Source organism: Hippoglossus hippoglossus, chromosome 8 (assembly GCF_009819705.1).
Source record: "Hippoglossus hippoglossus isolate fHipHip1 chromosome 8, fHipHip1.pri, whole genome shotgun sequence".
Lineage (NCBI taxonomy): Eukaryota > Metazoa > Chordata > Actinopteri > Pleuronectiformes > Pleuronectidae > Hippoglossus > Hippoglossus hippoglossus.
This window is the reverse complement of record NC_047158.1, coordinates 13735820-13759582: the sequence shown is the minus strand read 5'-3', so window position 1 is coordinate 13759582 and position 23763 is coordinate 13735820. Positions and strand designations below refer to the sequence as shown.

Genomic DNA, 23763 nt, shown 5'->3' with positions numbered 1-23763 from the left:
CTTCTCCGATGCTCTGGTGTCATGATCGTCTGCTCGGGACGGCTTCGCTTGCTCCATTGTCATCGCAAAACAATGTAACAATACTGGCTGGCTTTACCGACGAAGGGTCAAGAGGGCACGCAGTAAGCCAAGCTGAAAGTGATCGCCCTCTGCTGGATCCGGAGACTAACTACTTCAGATGGTGTGATTTTTGAATTTGAACTGGTCGTTACTGGTCAAATACAAACTTTTTCCCACCACGTTCCAATGAATATTTGAATTTCGAATAAAACGTGGCCTAATTTCTTTCTATTTCAGCCACCAGAAAATCCGTTCATTAAAAATAATCAGCCTGTGATTGTCTTTTCAACTTTTGTGTGTCACATACACAACCACACACACAGTATGAAGTGCATTGAAATTAAAAAAAGCATTTACTGTTACATAACAATTACATTAAACAAAAAATTGTTTAAGGAGGGAAGGAGAAATGTATACATGTATAAATGAACAACAAATATCTTGTTAGGATAGGTGCATCGACACTAGGCAGTATTGAATATAGTGCAAGCATGTTCAGTTTATGTGCACACACGAGCTGTGCAACACCAGGACGAGGTAGTCATGGTGTTCAGCACGTAATAAATATGATACAGAGGAAATCTGTAGATAGTGTGACGAATGATTCCACTCGGTTAACTCTACTTATTTCTGTGTCTTTCAGTTTGTGGAGACCATCAGCAGTAAGCAGACTGAGCTGGACACCTTCATCGCTGACGGCTACAAGACGGCCCTGTCTGAGGAGCGTCGCAGGTATTGCTTCCTGGTAGACCGCCAGTGTGCCGTGGCCAAGAACAGCAGTGCCTACCACGGCAAGGTAAGTCCGGGCGTCTGTCGAACGCCAAGATGAACAAAATGACATACAAGTCGGGGGGGTTTCTCCTGGTTGAAAGGTGGTGTGTTGTGCGATCCCCTGTTGCCATTGTAAGTCATGTCGTTTTGGACTCACAAGACTCCACATCGCAAGACAGGAAGCTGTGCAGTGTGAACTTTTCCGTTTTCTGTCTTTTGACTACCAAGAGGAAAAAACTTGTTAGGTCAATTTATCAAACTTAACTTATTCTCTTTGTGTTTATTGTGTTGGTTTAGACAAATACTCCCCATCAGTCATCTCTGTTTTATTTGGAGCTCACCTGCTGTAGACCGTTGTTCAGCCAAGAAAAAGCATAGTAGGAGATATATAATTCAAAGTCGCATTAGCTCTGACCGCTCATAGGGGCCTTGTCTTTTTAAAAATTCATTAAGACTGCAGACAATGCCCCGCTGACAAGCCCATCTGAAGCTGTAATCCATCATTGCACCTCCGAATGTGTCTCCCCCTTTTTTTGTGAGGAGAACTACCTCGGCCATTCAATTTAAAAAAACAATGACTTAAACAGTGAAAAAGCATTAAAATACTGAATCTAGACAGAGATAGATTTAAATGAATGCTCAGTGCAATGAACAGGACGCCGAAATGTGAATTACTCCTCATGCATGTTGTTAACAACAACAGTCACTGGAGAATTTCATAACAGCTCCTCGTTATTTTCACATCACTGCTGAGATTTGAATCGAAGAATGTTTTTTAAATCCGCACAGATTTACTCTGATATCATCCATCAAAGGTAATGGATAGTTATCAAGCAGGATTCAGTCGTGTGTGTGTGTGTGTGTGTGTGTGTGTGTGTGTGTGTCGCTTTGTTTTTCAATATGGAGTCTAGTCATTAATCAGGATGGGGGTGTGCGTGGGAAGAGTTCACCTTCAGCAAACTGAAGAACCCTTTCCCAGAGGATCTGCTGTGTGTGTACGAGAGAGAAAGACACTGCGAGAGCTACAAATTAGCACATGCAGAGGGACACTGTCTGTGTTTTTGTGTGTGTGCATGTATATAAATATGATGCATGCATATACAACATGTGCCTTCCTGTGCATTTACCTCTGTTTCTATACAATGGCCATGTGAGGTGTCGCAGCGGGCAGCATGGTTGTGTTACAGCGTGTTTGTGTTCCGTCTCGCTGACTCACCCACACAGCATATCATCATGGCTGTGCCCAGGGCAGTGGTCGAGGATACACAGTGAGGAAAATATCTTTTTGGACCGAGTGTTTTTAGAACATAGGGGGAAAATTGAAGGTTTATGAAAGAAATGGCTCCAACTGTTTGTTTTTCTCTGGTCACATTTCAGCCACATGGACGTCTCTTTTCTCTTTAGTGCTGCACACTCTATGTATTTGTATTGATTTCTCTCTGGTGCTTCTTCAACCTTTCCCTCCTCCTTTCAGGGCAAAGACCTTCTGACCCAGAAGATTCCAGTGTGGCAACAGGCCTGTTCGGACCCCAACAAGTTGCCAGAGAGGGCCATGCTGCTAGCCCAGCAGATGGGCTCTGCCTCCCTTGGGGGCACGAGCCCCCTGCATACCTCCAAATCCAACCTGGTCATCTCCGACCCCATCCCTGGAGCCCAGCCACTTCCTGTGCCCCCAGAGCTGGCCGTCTTCATGGGTGGTGGCCTTGGACACCCAGCGGTGAGTGACACTCAGCTGGGCCTGAAAACATGCCACAACACTTTATTTATTTATATAGTTCTATTTTTTGCATGTTTGCTGATCAGATAAGTGTGTTTCAATGTCATGAATTATTATTGTGATTATTTAAATTTGTATTATTATATCATAATATATATATAATTAAAATTCTGATGATTAACTCTAGTGACAGCCTTGAGTATAACATCAAACACTTTACAAAATACAGAAATCCCTTACTTTTCTAAACTGTATAACTTGTATGCGATCACTTACTTTAATTTTCTTCAGCACTAAAGCACCGTGAAGGAGCAAACAGCTCTGTCCTAATGTCAGCGAATCCCCCTTCAGCCCTCCATAGAGAAGCAAATCAGGGAGACATCTCTCTAGTCTCGGTTTAAAGACGCCACTCAACTTAATGAGCTGTTTAGAATCTGCAGCGACGAACAGACTAGACTCTCACTGGAGTTCCCTTCTCCAACTGCAGTGTTTTTATCAGGATAAATTGATATGAACACAGCAGATGTTAAGCATCACTTCAGTTCGATCGAAACATTTTATGATGGATGCTGTAGTTTTGCAGAGGGTAAGACAGTATTAAACATTTTGTTATTTAATCCGTTTGTCCGCTTGTTTATTCCAGAGGCTGATTGGCCCTGATGGCATGTCCATGGTCAATGGGACAACAGGAGTCCATGGGGAGGAATTTTGGACAGATGGAGGGACGATGTCTGTGTCTCAAGTCAGGCCTTCGTCCCCTCAGACTCAGGCACAGGGTCCGCCCCAGTCTCAGCCTCAGAGACAGGTCAGCGATGTCTACTCCAACACCCTCCCTGTGCGCAGGCCTGCCCCCGCCAAGAATAAGAACCCTGTGGGTAAGTTTTCAGAAGGACGGAAATGCAAAAGCACATTTAAGATGATGCTAGATTTAGAGCATCTGCATGACCTCTGACTTGACTTGACAGACATGGATATTACTTATCACCGAGTTTCTGGGACTCTCATTCGATGAACTCCTAATTCCCTTAATCATTGTCTTTGTCCGTTGTGCCTGTCTGCGAAACCTTCAGGTGAGACACGGACCCTTCCCAGATCCAGTTCCATGGCTGCAGGGCTGGAGAAGAATGGGCGCGCTCGTGTCCAGGCCATCTTCTCCCACGCCGCCGGTGACAACGGCACCCTGCTCAGCTTTTCCGAGGGCGACGTCATTACCCTGCTAGTGCCCGAAGCCCGTGACGGCTGGCACTATGGGGAGAATGAGAAGAACAAGATGTAAGTGATTTATTCATTAATTCAGTTTTTGCCTGAGTCCACTCGGTGAGATTGCATAAACATTAGTCCCACATTAAGTGCAGCGAAGGTTTGACAAGGTCTTAACTCACTTCCCAGGCGTGGCTGGTTCCCGTTCTCCTACACGCGCGTGCTGCCCGAAAGCGACAGTGAGAAGCTCAGAGTGAAGTATGTTGCACTTTTCCCCAAACGGCCCGTCGACTTAATGATTCCTAACGAGTCCAAGTCTGATGCCTTTTGTTACTTCCCCAGTTTGCACCATGGGAAAAGTAGCAGCACAGGGAACTTGTTGGAGAACGACGGATCACTGCCCACACCTGACTATGGCCTGACCGCCCGACTGCTGGCACAGAGCTTAGCACAGACCCGCCCACGTCCCTACAGCATGGCAGGCTTTGGCACACAGGTAGGTCCAATTTCACTTTGTCACCCGTGAATAATACAATTTCTACACTTGTTACACTCGCTCAGTTAATTTGCGGCCCCCCCCATCTGGTTTAGACTTATGTTGCATAATTGGATATGAGTAATCCTGCAGCATCTCATAATAAGATGAGCCTTTTGCTCAGTTTCTGCTGCCACCTAGTGTTTGTACAGCATGCAAACACACAAATGAACGTTACTTTTATCTTTTCAGCCTGCTATTGAGGATTATGACGGCCGCTTTGCCACAAGGTAAGTGCCTCCTCTGCCCTGTCATCTTAGAAAAGATTGATACTGTATGACTGCTGCTGCCATCTGAAGTTTTTAATCTTGGGTAGTCGGGTGGAAGAACTGAAATCTGCTAAGTAATAGACACGAGAGCCTCAGACAAATGTCATTTTACCTGAGCTGCATGCAGAAGCTGGAGCACACATGAGACAGCAAGGCAACTGATCAACGTCCACAGCGACGTGCACATCCCACACGAGTTTTAGGTTTGTAGTGAGGTCAAAAAGTACACTCGTCTACGAAAGTGCAGGATTTTCCAGTGTGCTGTTGATGGTGAGGCTTTTGAAGTGGTGGAGCAAATTACAGTCGAAAGCAAATATTAGTGATGAGGAAAAAAAACAGCACTACAGAACTAAGTCTTTAATAGATTAAGATTTGTTCTTTGCATTTAAATCAGTATTTTCACTCCATCATGTCTCCTTAACCTTATAAAGTATTTTAAGACTGTTAGTATAGTATTTTATGTATACAATTAATATTTGTAATACATTGTGATGCTTTGGTATAATATAGTCCCACACAGCGTCTGATATAAAGTACACTTACCTTCATTTACAAGAGTAAGGCTGCAACTATCTTTGTTTTTTATGATTTGCTATAGATATTTTTTTCATTATTATTATTTTGATTAGTTTTTAACACTGTCTTCCCGTAGTCATTTTCAATAATTAGACCTGTCAGACACTTAGTCCAAAATCCAAAGATGTTGAACACTCGGTTTCATAAAACAGAGAAAATGAGCAAATCATAGCAACTTGAATAAGATGAAAAGTGTTGTTCATTGATTTCCTGTCGATCAACTAATCAGTTCAGAATGCATGAAGATTAGAGTTAATCTCAGGCTCCACATTTAATTTTATTATTCCGACCTTGTCATTTGTATGCTCAGTGTTTCCTTTTGAATATCTTTTTACTGTCTTCTTTGTCTTCTTTGCTCTTTCCGTGTTTTTGACGTAACTGAGTACAGTCTAGTCGGGTCAGTGTCTCAGGTTATAGTCAGAGCCCTCGTGACCCATACAGGGCATTTTAACTGTAATCCCATCAAGTCCTTGCTGACTCACCAGGGTCGTGCAAGGTTAGGGTTCAGATGTATCCTGTGCCTGTTTCTGTCCAATCGGGGTGTGCGTTTCTTGTGTACGTGTGTAGAATTGTGTGTGCTGGTGCAAAAGAGTGTGTGTGTGTGTGAGAGAGAGAGAGAAAGAGAGAGGTGGGTTGTGTGTGTGTGTGTGCAGTTGTGTTTTGGTGGAGTACCTGTTGTGACAGTAGACATCATGCTGACTTCATCAATCATCACTGCTCGTCAGTCTGGGGCTTTGGGCACCAGTATCCACATGTAGCTGTTCCGCACATTCCTGTCTGCTCTGTGTGTGCGTGCGTGTGTGTGTGCGTGCGTGTGTGTGTGTGTGGTTTTGTGTATCAGTATTTTTGAGACAACACTGTCCTGCAGGGTGTATTCACCCCCAACAGACTAATCTAACCCTACGTGCCTCCAGCTAAGGAGATGACTTGATGATTTTCTCATCAACAGTAATTACTCTACTTTTTTTTTAATGACTGGCAAACATTCACTAAATTGGTTCAATAAGGGCAATGACATCCAATCGGGAAACCATATCTGGGTAAAAACATGTTGATGAGAGAATTGGAAGTCCAATCTTCCTGGTCACGGCGGGTGTGTTTGGAGTTGTAACTGTAGGTGGGGGCGACGCAGATTTTCCTGACCCCCCCCCACCTACATGCTTCCTAAACACTACCCTGCCTCCCTGTGCCTGTCTTGTCTTTCTCCATTTCTCTCTGAGTGTGTCCGACCTGGCAAGCTTCCTTCTCTCTTTGTTCCACAGTGACAGTCCTGATGGCAAATTGATTTCGACTGTGTGAGAACAGACATACAGACAGACACAGACAGCTCCGGATAGCACAGGGGCCTCTTCCTCCCCATCTTTTCCCTCCTCTTAGCCTCCCTCCTCCTGTCCGCTTGTCTCCACCTCTCCTCCTCTGCCTCCACACACACCCCTTCTCCAAGTGGAAGAGGCCAGTTTCATCCCTCCTTTCTGTCCTCTCTTCCTCCCCGGGTCCCTCCTTTTGCTCCCTCCGTCCGTCCTGGGTGCTGCTGCTGGTGGTGTCGGTGCGGACAGTAGCGGTTGGTGGGTGGAGGATTGCGTTGAGCGAGAGAGCCAGAGCGGGCCCTACCTGCTCGGCATGCAGCGATATGGACTCTGAATATTCGTATCTCTGATCACAGTCCACCATCACGGACTGATCTCTCAAGAGACTGCCTTTGCTACTGCTTGTCTTTCATGCATGTACATGGTTGTGTCATTTTGTCAAACTAAAGGACATGTTCATGTACTGTACAAGTGCCAAAAGACTTCAATGTCATTGTACTAAAAGCCACTGGCTGAATGGCCTTTTTTAAGCACACGTGGGCCCTGTGTTATCAAGTTCCCACCCAATACACGCACACACACACACACATACACATACACACACACACACACACACACGCACACACACACACACGTGCACACACGCTCAAAAAAAGCTTTGTTCAAAGTAAGGCTGTGCAGCAGATTACTGTGTTTCTGTTCTGAGAGATCCCGTAGGTGGCGCTGTGCTTCCTCGTGTCAGTGCTAGACTTGATTTTCTGTCCAGAGGGTGTGTGTGTGTCATATTTGCCTTACTTTGCTTCTCTTTTATTTTCTATCGAAACACATACTTTCTGTGCAACGAAGCGAATTTTCTAACTGAGCTTCAACAAGTCACAGTATATGTATAGATATATAGATATCTATATATATATATATATATATATATATATTCACACATATATAGATTATAAATTGTTTCCGTCAGTCCACCAAATTGCACTGTATTATGATCATTGCAAAAACCTATTTTAATATTCAAATTTTAATTAAATTTGACACCCTCAGGCCCCACAGAAAGCTTTTTTTTTTTTTTCTTCCCCCATTCTTGGTTGAATTAACTGCCAGTATAAAACAGATGAAATAAAATACGTTTTCATTCGTTCACTTTGCTCTGTTTCCTGAAGCCACAGTGAGTCGGGAGGGGTCTCTGATCGTTTTGTTGAGTATCCTCAATTACAGCTGTGAATTAGTTTTAGGGGAAAATGACAAAACCACAGCTTTGTTTTGCAGCTCTCACTGTTATTTATGATTGTATTCCCTGAGTGAATATGTAGTTTATTTTTGTTTTGTTTTTGGTCTTTTCTTTTAAAAATCTAACTTATTGTCCTTGTATGAAAAAAAATTACAATATTTGCAGAAACGATGAGAAAAACTACTGATTAGTTGAATTGTTTATCTTATGCATGCTGTGGAGGGAAACCAGAAAATGTGATTACTAAAAATTGACCTTGAATGTATGGTGAGTTTTTACAAAGGTATTCTAAATAAAACATATCTCTATATATTAATAAACAGTTTGGTCTGACGAGAAGTCTGTTCTGTCAGTGACATGACATTTTGTTGAATTACTTCCTTGTTTCAAACTTTTCAAAGGTCTGAAACCTCCCGCCCCTTACGTGCGTCCTCAGCATGTTTCACCCTCACCCCTGTTCCCCCAGTAACACCCATAGCATCTGTGCTGCTCTGTGAAAGAAAACTGTCTGTGTGTGTGTGTGCGTGTGCGTGTGCTGTGGTGTGTGTGTGTACTGTGTGTATCCGCCTGCCTTTCCTCCTCTTTTGGTTGTATTGTAGATCTTCTTTTGGCTCGTGTTTTGAGTCGTGTAAGAGAAAACGGTGCCCTCCTTTCAGCGGACGGTACTTCTGAACACCTGCCTGTTGGTTGCATTGCATTCACAGTGAAAGACCACATGGTTTTTAGATTTGAAAATGAGCATACAGCGCTGTACGTTGCACGTGGAGCATGAAATGTGTACCTGCTGTCCCCCATCCCTCATCTCAGTCACAAGTTGTTATTATCAACCTACATGTTCGTCTTGCACCAGACTAACCAGCAGTGTCGTAAACAAAATGTGAGCCGTGCATGATGTGAGAGATGAGCCATTCAAACCCAAAGGTTCTCTTTACCTTCCAGTTTGGGTCCAGAATTGTCCCGGTTCTGAGGGAACAGGACCTCCGTAAGTCACCAGCCTCCATTGCCTTTCAGCCGACCAATTACTTCTCCTTTTCCTCTACTGCCGCCTGGTTCTCTGTGCTTGTCATTGGCTGTCTGGCTGCAGTAGGATGCTGGGGGGGGGAGTCTATTCTGTCCATCGGCCTCTATGTGGACATGGCAGTCAGTCCAGCAGGCCTTGGGTTGTAAAGGAATTAGCGATGACTTTCTTTTATCTGTGTTCTTATGCAGAGAAGACACTAACCCTGCCATGCATGCCTGTTTTTGTTTTTCTTCTTTAGTCCTAATTTGACAGTTTTCTCACCTCATGCTTGCTCAAACTCACACTAGATGCCACCGCTGTTTGCTGAACTTGCTTTAAAGAAACAAAACCTTTAGAGGGCAGACTTCTTTGGGTGTGGTTTGCGTAGCTGACCGTGTATCTCTCTTGACTTTGTACCGTGTTCAACCTAATTGTCACTGTTCCTTGCCCCACCCCTCCTCTCCCCACAGTGACCGCGCCCTGGAGGTCTACCTCCGGCCCACCTTCAATGACGACCGATCTGCACCCATCTTCTACTAGCGGCCTGCTGTCCCCTTTCTGTCCACTCATGGGCCCTTGTTTTCTATAAGGGGAGAAAGAAAAGGGCCAACGCTGGCATGTTTTGAAGTTGTGTGATTGGGACAAAAAAAAAAAAAAAAAAACTTTCCTCACAGGCCATTTTACTCTACTAAGAACCTAGTTTATTTGCTGTGGAAATTCACTCTTGACAATTTCCGGTCAGTTCTCGTGATGTTAAATTTGCTTCCACAGACATTGAATGTCTGAGCCTGAACATTCAAGTGTGGCGGTATAGATTTTATTAGTTATTTAGATCACACCAGTTGTGGATGATGTATGGCTAATAGGATTTGACTAACGATGCTGTCACCATATTATTTATCTGCACTTCTACTATGGGATTTCTTTTTTTTTTAAATTTCTTTCTTTAACACTGTAAATTACGTTTTAGGATTACTTACATTAAGGAGCAGTGGAGGCCCACTCTGCAGTAGTTGTTTTGAGCGAGGCTCGAGGGTGAATATAACACGGTGGGTTCAGTGAATCACTGTTATATGCACTGAAGACACAAAGTGTAGACTGGATACTGCCACAGAAAGCTAGAACTAGACAGTTGCTGAGTAAACTGTAATTCTGCTTTTGTTAAGTGATATAGTAGCTCACTATATATTTACTAGTTGTGATACAGTACACCCAGATGTGGGAACTGTGCCTTTTACTTTTTTTTTTATTTTATTTTATTTTTGGGGGGGCTCCATACAGAACTCATTCTGGAAGCTGGGATTATTTGCCCTTTTGTGTTTGCTTGTAATGTCACTTTCTGAGATACAGCGCGTACATAGTGGGCCATTTTGTTTTTAAATAATTAGCTTTGCGGGAGTGGTAGCCAATCAGATAAGGTACAGTATTATCATAGCTTTTGATCATTCTCAGTATTATAAACTCATCCGGGAGAGGAGCTTGAGGCAGAGCTGTTTATGCATGTGTGAGAGGATAGTAAGAGAAGTTGTGGAAAAGCAAGAATGTGTATGGATGTATGAGCTCAAGTTCCTCTTTAGCCTGCAATAATTCAACACTTAAATCATGAAAATCTATTTCCCATGGATGAGTCCTTTACACTGAGTGATATGATCGCGCTTTTATTACACAGCTCATTCGGGGAAACAAGTTTCCAATGCATTTTTTACTTTTTATATAGCTTTCTGTTCGTCCGTTTCTCACCTTGGTCCCTGTTTGTATTATATCTGTTACTGTACAGAAAGTGCATATAAATTATCCTGTCCAAAATAAATCTAAATGGGCACAAACTTCATACTTTTATGTGTTCTGTCATGTTTTCATATTTTATTTATGTATTACTTTATTTTTTAATTTTTTTTACAAAACAACTGTACTTCTTTAACCATACAGATAAATTACAGACACAGGGGGGGAAAAAGTATTTGGATTTATTTGTTTGGGATAGTACAATAGCCATAAGTGAGGGAGAAATGGAAACAGCGATGATGTTACTACTGGTGCATAGAACAACCCACCTCACCTTCTCTAAAATGTGTCCGCCACTTTATAGCCAATGGGCTCTGAAGTATCTCTTTGGCAAATTTGAGAGAGAGACCATCACCCCGGATTGCATCCCTTCAAATGCTTGTACAAAAAAATACGACAGCAAAGTTCTCTCTTCCTGCAGAACGTAAAAAGGCAAGGTGACAAGGAACGGGATTGGCACTTTAAGCTGCAGAAGCGTAGAGAGGGGGAAGGAGCCGTCGATGCAGCAGTAGTAATTCAAGTCAAGCTACCTGCTACATGTTGATATAACATTCATACAATATGTGAGATATGTCTTATTTTGAATGTCTTTCTTTTTTTGTGTACACCTCAGACCCAGGCATTCGGCACAACTGGAATAGAATACATTATGTATGAGGTTGTGGACAATACGTAGATGTAGAACAAAATGCATAAAGATGACATTCAACATTTATGACTGGCACGTTGACGTGACACCCGAATCCGTCCCTTTTGGGTGTCATTCTATTGCTGATGAAATGCAACCTAAACAAAGCTGATGTGCCACAAAAATAAAGTGAACCTGCAGCTGGCACTGTGGACGCGAGTGGGGGAATCTCACATGTTTAGATACTTCATTCCAGGGTGGGGGGGGGGGGGGGGCGAGATGCTGAGCAACACAGCCATCACTTCTATAAATACAGACCCAAGTTTGGCTTGAGAAAAGTGCTTCGGACAGATATGGTAACTTTAGACAACACAGTCCGTCATTATCAACCGGAGTGCGTGGTGGTGATAATCAGGGAGTGACAACACCTAGTTATATTATAAATAATATTTTCCCACCATTAGTATGATTCAGATACGACTTGAACTAAGAGACAAATCATGTTTAAGCGCCTCCACCATCAAACACCATCACCACCACCCACGTCTGTTTAAAAAGAGTCCGATTTTAGAACAGCATCTTATGCAACGCTCACGAACCATTGTCTTCTGGCTTCAACCATTAAAGTTGTAACAGTCTTAATAAAATGCCAGCTTCGTGTTAAGCAGATAGACCAAGGCAGCCAATGAGAGGAGCAGCAAGGAAGCCTGGCGTGTCATTACTTATTTTAAATTTATTTTCTTTTAAATTCATAAATTATAGGATCTGTGAGGTGACCGACACAAAGCGACGCTGCACTGAGCACAGGTTATTGTACTGTACTTGAATGCTGTTTTGTTTTTTTTCTGCATACAATAGAATCAGATTGTGTATCCGTTTCCCTGGTTGCCATACCAGCAGCTTTCTCTCTCTCTCTCTCTCTCTCTCATCATAGAACTGAAATAAAGAACAAAGTGTGCAAATCATCAACAGTGTTTCACTACAGTATGAGGCACCGTCTCGGGGAAGGTCTCCGCAGTCAGATGCCCCAAACGTCAATAAAAATAAAAACTCTGTAAAACATCTGAATACAATAATAATGCTTTCATGTGTTGAGAAGGACCAGGACTCGGCCTCCTCCGGTCAGGACCACGGGAGCACTCAGTCTTTTGGATTATGTTCACCGCCGCCTGTTGGAAAAAAATGATTGGAAATAAGTATTGTAACCAAACAGGTTAAAGTGAGAGTGTTTCAAAAGGCAGCGTTTAAAGATGATTAGTTTTGTCCCTAATTCTGCTAACTCGTCTCAATACTCAGCACCGTTTTGCTGTGGGACGACGGTGCTAACCACTGCACAACCGTGCCACCCAAAAAGAGTCAAATAATCATAGAAATATACAATAGACTGATTTTGTTTGTAGCACACTGTTGGTCACACATGAACGTTAATTCCAGCTATATTTCAAACCTATACACCAAAAATACATTATAGGCACTGATTTTTTAGGCAAACTTAATTTACTCCATCTTTTTTTTTTTTTTGTTTGATATACAGTTCTATTTTATTCAATGAAAATAGATTTAATATTGCACAATAGCCCATATTCACACAGCAGCCATTACGGAGTCTTGAAGTCATACTGCTGTGTTCCAGGATGCAAGTCATATAATAGGAAGTGTAACACAGCATATTTACCCTAATTATTTGCCTACAGCTAATGTGGGGCAAGTTTGCTTATGTTGCCGGGGAGATGCTGAGCTTTCCTTCAACTTCATGGATGTAAAATTCAATGTAGTTGCTGAATCCTTTATCTGGGATGTTAGCATGTTCACCTGCGCATTATTCAATTTGCTCAAAAACAAGTGACCGTAAACAAGTTACGTTTTTCGGTCATCTCGCCATTCTTGCACAGGCTTTACTGGACATCCCAGACAGACTTCCCACCCTTAGCGTGACGTCAGAGGGAGATGGCCGCTGCGTGAATATGGTCTATAGTTGAAATTGTGCATGAAAGTGTTAGTACTGACCTGTTTCTGAGTCTATGTGGGAGTCAGAGACGTGTGTGATGGAGAATCGTGAGACCATAAAACGGTTGAGTGCCACAGCTGCAGGTTTGGGAGCCTCGGGACTGTTGGAGGTGGATGTGGGTGAGGACTGGGGCTCTGGGAGGGTGTCAGGTGAAGACGGACGGGGATCAAATGAAAGGTCATCTTCCCATTCATAACTACCATCTGAAAGCACACAAGACAGTCCCACTAAAGCATCTGGGATAAATCAACCTGATGAGTGTGTGGTGTTTTAATGTCCCTGACAAACTCACCCTTTTCTGAGCTCCCGTCAGTTTCTTCAGAGTCACATAATGTCCCGCCGGCCTGGGCTTCAAGTTCAGGGTCAGGATGTGGCTGATGGTCAGAGGCGTTTAACTCTGGAGATTCCTCCGTTCCTGTGGAGAAGGTGAAGTCGGCCAGCTCTCCTGTGGGACTCTCCTGGAGGACATGAACGAAAACCTTTCTCACAAACTCTGATACAGTAAAATCAAATCATGAACAGGCAATACACACAGCACAAGTAGCAATGTACCTGGTCGAAAAGGAACACCGTGACGCCATCAAAAAAGGACACCGCTTTTTTCTTCCTCTCTAACTCGTCACAGGAGTGGGTGAGCAGGGGGGGCATCTTTAGGAGGCTGCGGAGGTGTCGGGCCCTGCTGCAGTCGCTTACCACCACCGGCACTGTGGTGAATTCCTCCTCACTCTCGTCGCTGTCTTCATCCTGGATGTTGTAGGTCCTCAACTCTTCATCGGACTCGCTGTCGTCGGAGTCATCCTCATCCTCCGCCTCTTCCAGTGGCGCTCTTACATTTTCTCCACACAGCTCCAGCAGCGATGAGGAGGTCGACAGGACAACAGGGCCGTTGGATTCTTCGCATATACTGTCCTGTGAGTCGCACTCCTCTGCATCGATGTCCTCAAAATCGTCCTCATTTATAGTCACGCCCGCCCTCCTGTTCTCAGTCTCCTCCCTGATGTGATTGAATTCGGGCAGCTCCTCCTCCTCTGTGGAGCCGTCACCATTTTCATTTTCATTGGCGGCTTCATCTCCGCAATCAGTTATGGTGGAGTCAGAATTTAGAGACCGGACAGGGGAGTAATTGTTCCCTCTTCTGTTCCCTTCCACGTGGTTAGCCGAGGCCTCCTGGACAGTGGAAGACGGTTCGGACACAATGGAGGCGCTGAGCTCCGAGGAAGGCTCCTCTCCTGAGTGCTCCGTCCCCAGTCCGAGGTCATCTTCTGCGGGAGCGGACTCTTTGGTCAGGCAGCCGCCCATCTGCGGAGGGAACGGTGTTAGCATTGACAGCCCGGGGGTGGGAAGGGGATGGGGTGAGCTTGGGCCAGCCTCGGAGAGATTCACCGCAGCACAACTTTTTATGTGTCTCAGATTTGTTAAGTTCTCTTCTTTATTGAATTTCCTCTTGAATGGATCGTCATCTCTAATAGAGCTGAATTTCTCAGTGTGGAATTCGTGGTTAGTTGGACCTGCAAAGAACTTACTGCCTTCCTCTTGAGGGCTCCTCTCATTTTCAGCATCATAGTCGGAGAAATAGGCCGAGTCCCTGTACGGGTTCTTATCAGTCAGGCTTTTTAACTGTAGCTCTGAGGTGTTGTTGGAAGTGCAGACACCCTGGCTTAAACCCACCTGCTGTATAAATTCAGGGTCTCCAGCCAGGCCCGGGCTCCTATCACCACCTCGTGGATCTCCAAGCTCTTTGAAAAGAAACTCTGGAGATTCGTTGTTCTCAGTGTCATAGCCACTGTCCAGGGATTTGGGCAAGATGGGGGTATTAAAGGGGTCGGGGCTGAAGGCCTGATCACTGTGGCTTGCCATCGATGAGGACAGATTAAGGGTGTCCACAGAGTCAGGGGTTCCCTTCAGATTCTTCAATGGGCTCAGCTCGTCCTCCTCTACCTCAGCAAAATCTAGATTGAAGTCGGCAAAGATACCTGATGTAATATCTGTAATGTCGTCATCGTCGTCCTCGCTGTAGTCGCCAATCTCAATCAGGCTGATGCTGGATTCTCTAACCCTCACTTTACCATCCCGAGCTCTGCCGCTTTCCAATGTCTCTGGACAGTTTAGCCTCTTGTCTCCAAGACCAAGAGATATTCCTGATGAAACCCCTTCCCACATGTTAGCCCTGTGTTTGTCTGACAAGGCTCCTGTTTGACCAGCCTGAGGATCCTTGAAAGAGGATGGGGACTTTACATAGCTTGTCTCAGGTATCATCTTAGGCTCAGAGTACAGTCTGTCTCCATTACGAAACAATTGCCTTTCATATTTCCCATTCACTATTCCGCGACCTGTACCTCTGGAATTTACACTGGAGCTGGTATTAGAATCGATATTTCTTCTATTTCCTGCAGTGAAGCTCCTTTCCATTGGAGTGGCAGCTTCATCTCTTTCTTTGTGACATAAGTGAATGTAGGAACTCAATTCAGTGGGCTCGCTACAAGCATTACAACCAGCGTCTCCTACTCCTGCCTCCAGAGTCCCAGTAGACATGGAGCTCTGGAAGGTTTTGGTGGTGGCCTTGGTTAAAGACCATAATTCTGTTGAGTTAGAATGGGAAATATAGGGAAGGTCCAGATAACCGTCTTGCCCGCTCTCTGTCTGTCTGCTTTCAAAAGTCAAGCTATTGTTGTTCGCTGAATGGTTTGAGGTCCAGTTACCACTGTCTGAGAAAAGGTCATCCTCAATGTCTTCACCTCTCCGCTGGGCCACCAGCAGGCCGTCGTCTGCCTCTACATCAATACTAATGTGGTTAACAATGGGTAGCGTCTTTGTGAGGGGACCCATCATATTAGGACAGCTGTCATTAACTGTGCTACGTCCGGTGCTTGCTTCAAGGTAGGGATCGCAGAAGCCTAAGCTGGGGCTGCTTACTGCATGTGACAAACTGCGTGTGTTTTCCAGCCGCCCCACCGGATGCACATGGTTTGTCTCTGGTGAGTTGTCCGGTTCAGACAGACGGGCTTGCCGGCATGTTTTGTATGCTGAAGACTGTTCACAGTAGATCGCGTCCTCCTGATTGGATGAGATGCGGCTGTGGGAGTGGCGTACCTTTACAGGGCTTGCGCTGGGTGCCTGTCGCAGCAGTGGGTCGATGGTTAGTTTAACAGTGGGGCTTGAATCCGAGTCGTAGGCAGCAGATTTAGCATTGTCAGCAGTTGACCAGTAAGCACTGGGCTGTGCCATGGATGAACCAGTCCGACTCTCAGAGGACAACCTGCTGTTGCTGGCCTCTAGTCCTGGGCTGTAGTCCACAATGCTGTCATCCAGGTTAATGTTACATTCAACTGGTTCCTCTATGCGAATATAGTACTCACTGCTGACGGAGGGGCTGTGGGCACTCAACACTGGGACCACACCTGGGTGTTCGGGTTCGTAATAAGACAGGGATATACCTGAGGTCAGGCTGTCAGTATTGCAGCCTCCTGAGGTGCTTCCTTGGCTTGAATAATAAATATCCTGGTAATATGGGTTCCCCTGGCCCAGTGGCCCACTGGTGGAGGAAGAGCAGTACGGCTGCTCGGCTCGAGCCAGTTCCCACTTGTACTCAAAGTTGAGACCATGGCTGGTCTCTGTCACGGTCAGTAGGTCGTCCCCGGTGTCTGAGTGGTAGCTGTCATTGAAGTGTTCCAGGAGGGGGAAGGAGGACGATGCAGAGGAGGCCAGCTCCACTGCCTGTGTTTGGTCTGCACCAGAGACGTCAGCTGGTGGGGGGGAAGGGGTCAGGATCAGGGCCGTGGACGTGGCCGTGTGAAAGGTACTGCCAAGCAGGTTGGGTCTCAAGGCGTTCCAGCGTTGTTCAAAGTCCTCTTCGGCTTCACTGGAGCCTTTGGCACAGAGGTATGTGACCAGGAGGTGTACTTCCTCGCTACTGGGTCTCAGCTCGGGCTGAAGCCAGCAGAACTGCATCACCTCATACCTGGGCAGAGAGGAGAGGGAGAAAAGAAGAAAAACAAAGCTAGAGAGATTAGAATGGAAACATATTACCAGTCAGATTGCATGTGAAGACACTGAGAAGCAATTCTTTATACCGTTGGTTATTATTTAAAAGGAGAGAGGGATAGGCAAAATGTCAAGAATTGATTCTAGATGAACAATGAGGTAGTATACAAGAGAACTTTTGAAATCAACACTCTCCAACAACACCCAGCAAAACCACTTGTTATTGTCACTAGCCATTAGAATAATGTGTGTGTATGAAGGAAGTGCAGTGAAGTTGCTGACAGGATATGTTTACACTGTGTGTGTGTGTGAGAGGCTCTTCAGCACTGGTGCCCATTGAAATTCAGTGGAAAACAATTTTGAAAGATAAATAAATAAAAACCGTATTTGGCTGGCTTCCCCTGGTTAAGATGAATGAGGTGATTCAACTCTGGTCGATGCCAGGGGGATCTTAAAAAATAGGAAGAGTATTGATCATCTGCTCTTGCTAGCAAAGAGAAATATTGCTACAATGAACTGGTGCGCCACCATAAGCAGAAACCAATTTTAAAAAAACGGGACATAGTGACTCGGCAGAAAGTAATGGGTCAGTTAGATAATCGAAGGCCTCTTAAAGTAGAAAACGTATATCTGGTGCTTTCGAGATACATAACATTCTGACTCATGTGTATGCACAGTGTGAATCCCTGAGTGTGTCGGCAGGCAACCATGTCTCACCAGCGCTCAGCCAGGGGGAATTGCAGATGGGGTTTGGGTAGTTTGAGCTGCTCCTCCTTCACAGCATATGTCAGCACCTGTCTGTCGGAGTAGTGTCTGTACGGCTGGTTTCCCAGCTCAAACAGCTCCCACACAGTCACCCCCAGTGACCTGCAGCAGGGGAGGAAATAACCATTAAGCGTGTCCGCCGCTCACATGTCAGATAATGATCAATGAGGTGTTCAATTCCATCATTCCAGACCTTCTTTATGTCTATATCTAGTGGTTCATGAATAAAGGAAAGATTGCGAACTGAACTCATTCTGTTTTTCATGCATAAATCCTCCCACAAGTAAGAAAACAAGGAAAAGACGAACAACCAATCAAGATTCTGGCAATACGATCTCCTACAAATCGACATGAAAGCAATTCATGAATACAGCGTACAGAATAGAACCATGTCTTTAATTTGATAAATGTAATGCTAATGTTATCTCAATAAACATGCTATGATATTTACAGAAAGTCACTCTTGGAAGATCTCACCATATGTTGCTGCTTTTGGTTTGGTCAACAACCAGCAGGTTTCCGTGGACCTCGTCTATGAGTTCAGGCGCAATCCAGCGCAGGGCCACCCAAATCTGGTCTTGCGTAACGTAGTAGTCATCCTGCAGAAGAAAATAAAAATAACAACCAAAAGAACAAAAAACAGTTAAGTACTAAAAAAGATAAGTTAAATTGGAAAATAAAAGGTAGAGACTATCAAAAGTCAGTGTGACCTTGTATCGGCTGTGAGAAAAGCCATAATCTCCGATCTTCACAGACATTTCTGAAGTTAGCAGGCAGTTTCGCAAGGCCAAGTCGCTGTCGGTGGAAAGATAGAAGAAATTCACTTCTCTGAAACAATGCATCTTTTGTGCATTAACATACCCCTATTTCATAGAATACCCTTTAACAAGTTTTGGGTGAACTTTTACTCAGAACATTATGCAGTGGAAAGTGCTTTATTTTTTTTAGCAAACACTGGGCTTTCCCATTTTTTCTGTTTACTGAAACATACAATATTGTAACTATGCTGCAAACTATTGAAAAACATCTCACAGAATCCAATCAGTTGTTTATGTGTAATCCTGCTACAAACAAACAATCCTACAAACAAACGGACAGGGATGTTAACATAACCTCATTGGTGGAGGTAGTTAAAGAGTAGCACATAATGTGTCCATGTAGAAAATAATCTTTACATGACCATGTACAGGCGGACTAAATTAAGTCACTTCATATCACCTCCTCCACAAACCGGGAGCTTTTCTAGCCCACCAGCCACTGACTGGTTACTATGGCAGCCACCACATGGCTGAGAGTGAGAGGGGCTCACCCCCGGCAACAAAATCACTGATGCTGGAGTTTGTGACCACTACTCAGGCAGCACCAGGATGCTGTTGCAGGGAGAGACCAGCAGGGGGCAGACTGACCATTCTGGTGGGTTCTTCCTTTCAAGGGCATCAATGTTTCAGGTTGATGAAGGTGCATAGAGCTGTACCTGTGTATGAAGTTGTATTTGTGGAGGTGAAGAAGCCCTGAGGCAATGTCACAAGCCATTCGCTGGAGTATGAAAGGGTCGGGAGTCTCGGAATCAGCAACTCGACAACCGCGGAGGTAACTCTTCAGATCACCCTGAGAGGATGAGATTAGGGAGTGTGAGCTTCTGAATGCAGCAAACGACACTACACCAAGAAAGGAAATAGTGTGGTGTGAGTGAGTGACAGATAAAAATAATTAAACTGTGTCCCACCAGAGGGCAAAACTCCATGACCAGCAGATAGGGAGTAACCTCGGAGCACTGTGCCAGACACTGCAGGAGGGCTGGGTGCTGGAGGGTCCTGGTAGAGGAGACGGCATGTGAGAAGGTATGAATGCACGTCATACATGCAACAATCAGATTAATACTGATAATAATAAAAATACTTTAACTGCTATGGACTGGTGAACTGACCGGTATGGCTGCACCTCTTCCAGGAACTGCATCTGATCCTGAACACTGGCACTGGCCTTCAGCTCCTTCACCACCACCTGGGTAGTGCTGAGACCCGCACTGACCTCGCCCAGCAGAACCTAAGTAAATGCACACAAGTGGAAATAGCTGAACCAAAACCTTCCACCAAACCCTAGGAGTGTGGGCTCAAATTTACCACAATCGGCAACAGCATGCGGTTAGAAAGTGAGATCAGATAAAACTGGTATTGGAATAATGCATGAGCAAAGCATGGGAAGCGTTGCAGCAGCATGTACTGTACAGTAAATTGTAAAACAAATTCAGTGGGACTGGGAATTTCAACTCTCCCTCCCATGGAATCAACACCCTGACACAAGCGCCAGAGATTAGCTTCGCCGGACTGACATCATCATCCTCACATTACCCTCGCATTCCTCACGGAGTAGAAAGAACATCACAGTACATTTAGTGCAGTAATGACAGATGCAGCAGAGACAATCAAAGCATGTGATGATGAGTACAAAGGTGTCGTTTCAGAGCCCAAACACCGTGTGCGACTGTGTCTGTTTAAAAAAAAACAAAAAGAACAAAAATTACACGTCTTACCTTGCCAAACCAACCATGTCCAATCTCCTTTAGATATAGAAGACTATGGCGGCCAAGGTCTGAGGATTTCAGCAGCTGGACTGAAAGGGGACAGTAAAAAAAAAAAAAAAAGATGCAAGATCACTTTGAGATGAGAAAAAAGAGCCTGCTATGGTTGGAAAGGAGTGATTATGATGAAAATACCCAAAAGAGATTTCTGAAATATAAGCTTTAGACTTATTGAGAAAAGTAAATCAAGGAAAAAATTGAAAGTTTGAAGATGTAGAATAAAAATGCTGAGCAGGGAAACTGCAAAGACGGACAGACAAAATAGAAGCTGCTCTCAGCCAAACATTTTCTCAATAAAAAGTCAACTAAAGAGGAGAGATCGCCCGGAAGGAAAATCAACTCAAACCTGTTACTTCCCAGATAATAAAAAAAAAGTACTTCAAAAAATAGCCACCATATACAATTCACTACAAACACAGCACGATACTGCAATTTAAACTTAGTTGTTCACAAAATCAAATACCTCCATGAATCCTCATGTTTCAAGAATGGAGATGATGATGGAGCAGTGGAGCGGCCAGCCACTCTGAGCGCCGTGACTCAAGTCCGAGTCCCAGGCTGGGATGTGGTGCTGCTCCAGAGTGTGAGAACCGAGAGCCCGTGGCCCCGGCCTCCACCCCGGGCGTCTTAGCCTCATTGTGTGTACTTGAGAAAGAGCCCACGGTCGCAGCGTGTGTGTGTGTGTGAGAGAGCCCCGGCGGGGTTTAACCCCCAAGCCCTCGCACAGCTGAACAAGCTCGCCATGCTGCCTCTCACACTGACTATCACCGAGCTCATCTTCCAACTGGGACACACAAACACACATAATGTCCCCGTCTGGAGCCCTCCAGCTGTCAGGCGAAACACCGAAGTCTTCGGTTCCTATACGGACTGTATTTAAATCTTCAAATAAACACAGCGAGATGGAAAAAAACGACCGCAGCCTCGAGCCGGTGGACCGAATCTGCTGATGGGTCGACGCGGGAGTTCTGATGGGGGAACTCTGCCCCGAGCGCTGAGAATTTCTGCTCATGTATCGCACCTGGTGTGACCGTCACGCATGTCGGTGGTGTGCCGTTTGAGGCGCCAGCTCTGTGTGCAGCTTCAAGACATCCAGTAGTGACATGAGGCCCACATAATGATCCCCTGTCACCCAGGACAGCAGCATTCCTCAGCCAAACAGGACACAAACACTGCTCTGTCAGAGGCAGAAAAGACCTCTGTCATACACACTCACCACCCCTATCTGAAGCCTCCCCCCCCCCGCTCTTAGGTCCTGGTGCATGCCACCACTCTTCCCCTGTCTCTCCTCATTCTGTCACAGACCCCTCACTGTATTCTGCCCATAATGCCAGTCCTCCGCTGGTGCGTTCCTCGGACGTTTCAGCCCGGCCTTATGCTCGCCCACCGCCCAGCCGGCCTAAATCAGGGCCATTGTTTGGCTGGCTTGCTAACACGCTCATGCTGTGTCTCCTGGTACCAGTCAACCAAGCACGCACGCACGCACACACACACACACACACACACACACACACACACACACACACACACACACACTCATATACAGGCAACACATAAGGCCCATTCTCCACTGGAACGCTAGGCAGAGGTTGTCACGGTGATAACAGGCCCACACTTCTGCAGCCTCCGCCACCTCTCTCCAGATGGAGAGAGAGAAATGAAGACGTGGTATTATTCCAAATGTGGAATGTGTGAGCGTGAGTGCGCATTCCCGTCCCACTCATTGCATTCCCGGAGAAGGTGGTCAGGTCCAGTGGGGCTGCAGGATCAGTGGGCTCATGGAATGATACACACACACACACAATCATTTTAAACACTCACTTTGATGCATCGAGCCTCAGTTCTCGGTTGGAAAGCTTTATGTGACCTCTTAATTAAAAGATTAGAGCAACAAGTGAGCAACAGCACTGTCTGATCAATGGTAAATATTGTGTTAATAGGCCTGTATGAGTGATGCTTGGCTCATTGAATACACCATTCATAGATTCACCAGTAAAACTGCCGTTTTGTGGAATCACTAGGCTCATTTTAACATGTATGTTAGTGTGTGGGGGGGGGGGGGGGGTAATGACTTGTGACGTACATGATGTTAAATCCTTGACCTTTGTCATACATTAGCAAACCAAATTCAAAGTCTGCGAACATTATACATTCAAATAAAAATGGCAAATTTGACTGTTACGACATCAGAAAGGAAGAATGTGTGATTCTCCCGCTGACTCAGTGAAAGGAGACTTTCTTCCCTCTGTCATGATCTCGCCTCCTTTTGCCATTTATCCATTCCTCGCCCTGCAACACCTGGACCAATCATGCAGGGGTATCTATGGAGGACGGAGGGGAGGCTGGTGATTGGCTGTGAGCCTGAGGCGGCCTTGTCCAATCGTTAGTGGAAATTACATCCTGGGAGGCTGAGCCCCGACTCACCTCCCTTCTGGCTGTATGAGTGCAGCACAAAGAGCCAGTGAGTCATGTAGGGAGAGGCACATTGAGCACCCATGGATCTGTTAACTGAGATTCACACACACCACACACATGCACGTGCGCTTAAGGCAGAATGACCTGAAGAAAAAAATTTAAAAAGGCTGTGACCTGGCGAGAAGGATCATGGATACAGAAAACAGAACACGACCCTCTTGTAATCCAACATAACATGGACGTGTGCTGATATTCTGATGCTGGATTATGTAAGAGTCATGTAAAACAGGAAGATGCATCATATTGGATTGTATTAAATATAACACAAAGAGCTCCAGAAATAATTTGGTCGGATTCTTTACAATGAGAGGCTGAGAATGAAGGGACAAAAACTACAAGATAAGAAATGACAGGAATCACATCTGTTCCAGCTACTAAAATGTATCCCATCCAAGTCAATAGAGCAGGTAAGATGTGCCATAAACTACTTTTATGCTTCAGAGAGGCAACAACTTGTTACTTCTGCCAAGGAGGCAGCGCATGTTTGTAAAATTGCAAAATATGGTCTTCTTCACAGTTTCCCTTGATTTCTAAAAAAAATATTCGTGGATCTTGACTTTAAAAAAGACAATTTAGTGCAGATCCAAATAAAGATCTTGATGTAGTGAATTTAAATGTGGTTTCATAAGGGGAGTGTTGGACCATTCCAGTTTTAACAGTCTCTGTTGGTGTGGTAGAGGTTCACTTTAAAGATGCTAAGGAGCTGGGAATTAATACCAAATACTGCAAAACATAAAAGAGACAATAAGATTATTTAAAAAAAATGGAAAAACATGAGGAAGCAACTCAAAAACAGTGTTGGGGTGCTACACAGGTCATTTGTATAATCTTTTATCTGTGGTGTTATATGTGCAGATAGTGTATTGTGCAG

General features: G+C 44.9%; 2 protein-coding genes across 8 annotated transcripts in view; one reads left to right on the top strand and one right to left on the bottom strand.

Moving 5' to 3' along the window:
* Positions 1–10502, top strand: part of baiap2a (BAR/IMD domain containing adaptor protein 2a) — a 53327-nt gene extending 42825 nt beyond the window's left edge. For 2 of the 6 annotated variants that reach the window (XM_034593972.1, XM_034593978.1), the window contains exons 7-14: positions 704–856; positions 2306–2548; positions 3192–3423; positions 3619–3820; positions 3938–4006; positions 4091–4244; positions 4476–4513; positions 6685–7991. In XM_034593972.1, the coding sequence (XP_034449863.1) occupies positions 704–856; positions 2306–2548; positions 3192–3423; positions 3619–3820; positions 3938–4006; positions 4091–4244; positions 4476–4513; positions 6685–6769 (1176 nt within the window). In that variant the 3' untranslated portion in view covers positions 6770–7991. Of the gene's footprint in view, positions 1–703; positions 857–2305; positions 2549–3191; positions 3424–3618; positions 3821–3937; positions 4007–4090; positions 4245–4475; positions 4514–6390; positions 7992–8608; positions 8652–9139 lie in introns of those variants that run through there. The other 4 variants (XM_034593976.1, XM_034593974.1, XM_034593973.1 and 1 more) reach the window with 4 other exon arrangements.
* Positions 10503–11813: 1311 nt separating this feature from the next.
* Positions 11814–23763, bottom strand: part of aatka (apoptosis-associated tyrosine kinase a) — a 30258-nt gene continuing 18308 nt past the window's right edge. The window contains exons 1-12 of one of the 2 annotated variants that reach the window (XM_034593971.1): positions 20881–23366; positions 20370–20449; positions 19764–19882; positions 19563–19650; positions 19311–19444; positions 18547–18631; positions 18314–18435; positions 17789–17938; positions 13643–17048; positions 13383–13548; positions 13090–13293; positions 11814–12251 (exon numbers count right to left, since the gene is read on the bottom strand). In XM_034593971.1, coding sequence (XP_034449862.1) covers positions 12223–12251; positions 13090–13293; positions 13383–13548; positions 13643–17048; positions 17789–17938; positions 18314–18435; positions 18547–18631; positions 19311–19444; positions 19563–19650; positions 19764–19882; positions 20370–20449; positions 20881–20896 — 4599 coding nt within the window. In that variant the 5' untranslated portion in view covers positions 20897–23366 and the 3' untranslated portion in view covers positions 11814–12222. Of the gene's footprint in view, positions 12252–13089; positions 13294–13382; positions 13549–13642; positions 17049–17788; positions 17939–18313; positions 18436–18546; positions 18632–19310; positions 19445–19562; positions 19651–19763; positions 19883–20369; positions 20450–20880; positions 23367–23763 lie in introns of those variants that run through there. The other variant, XM_034593970.1, reaches the window with a different exon arrangement.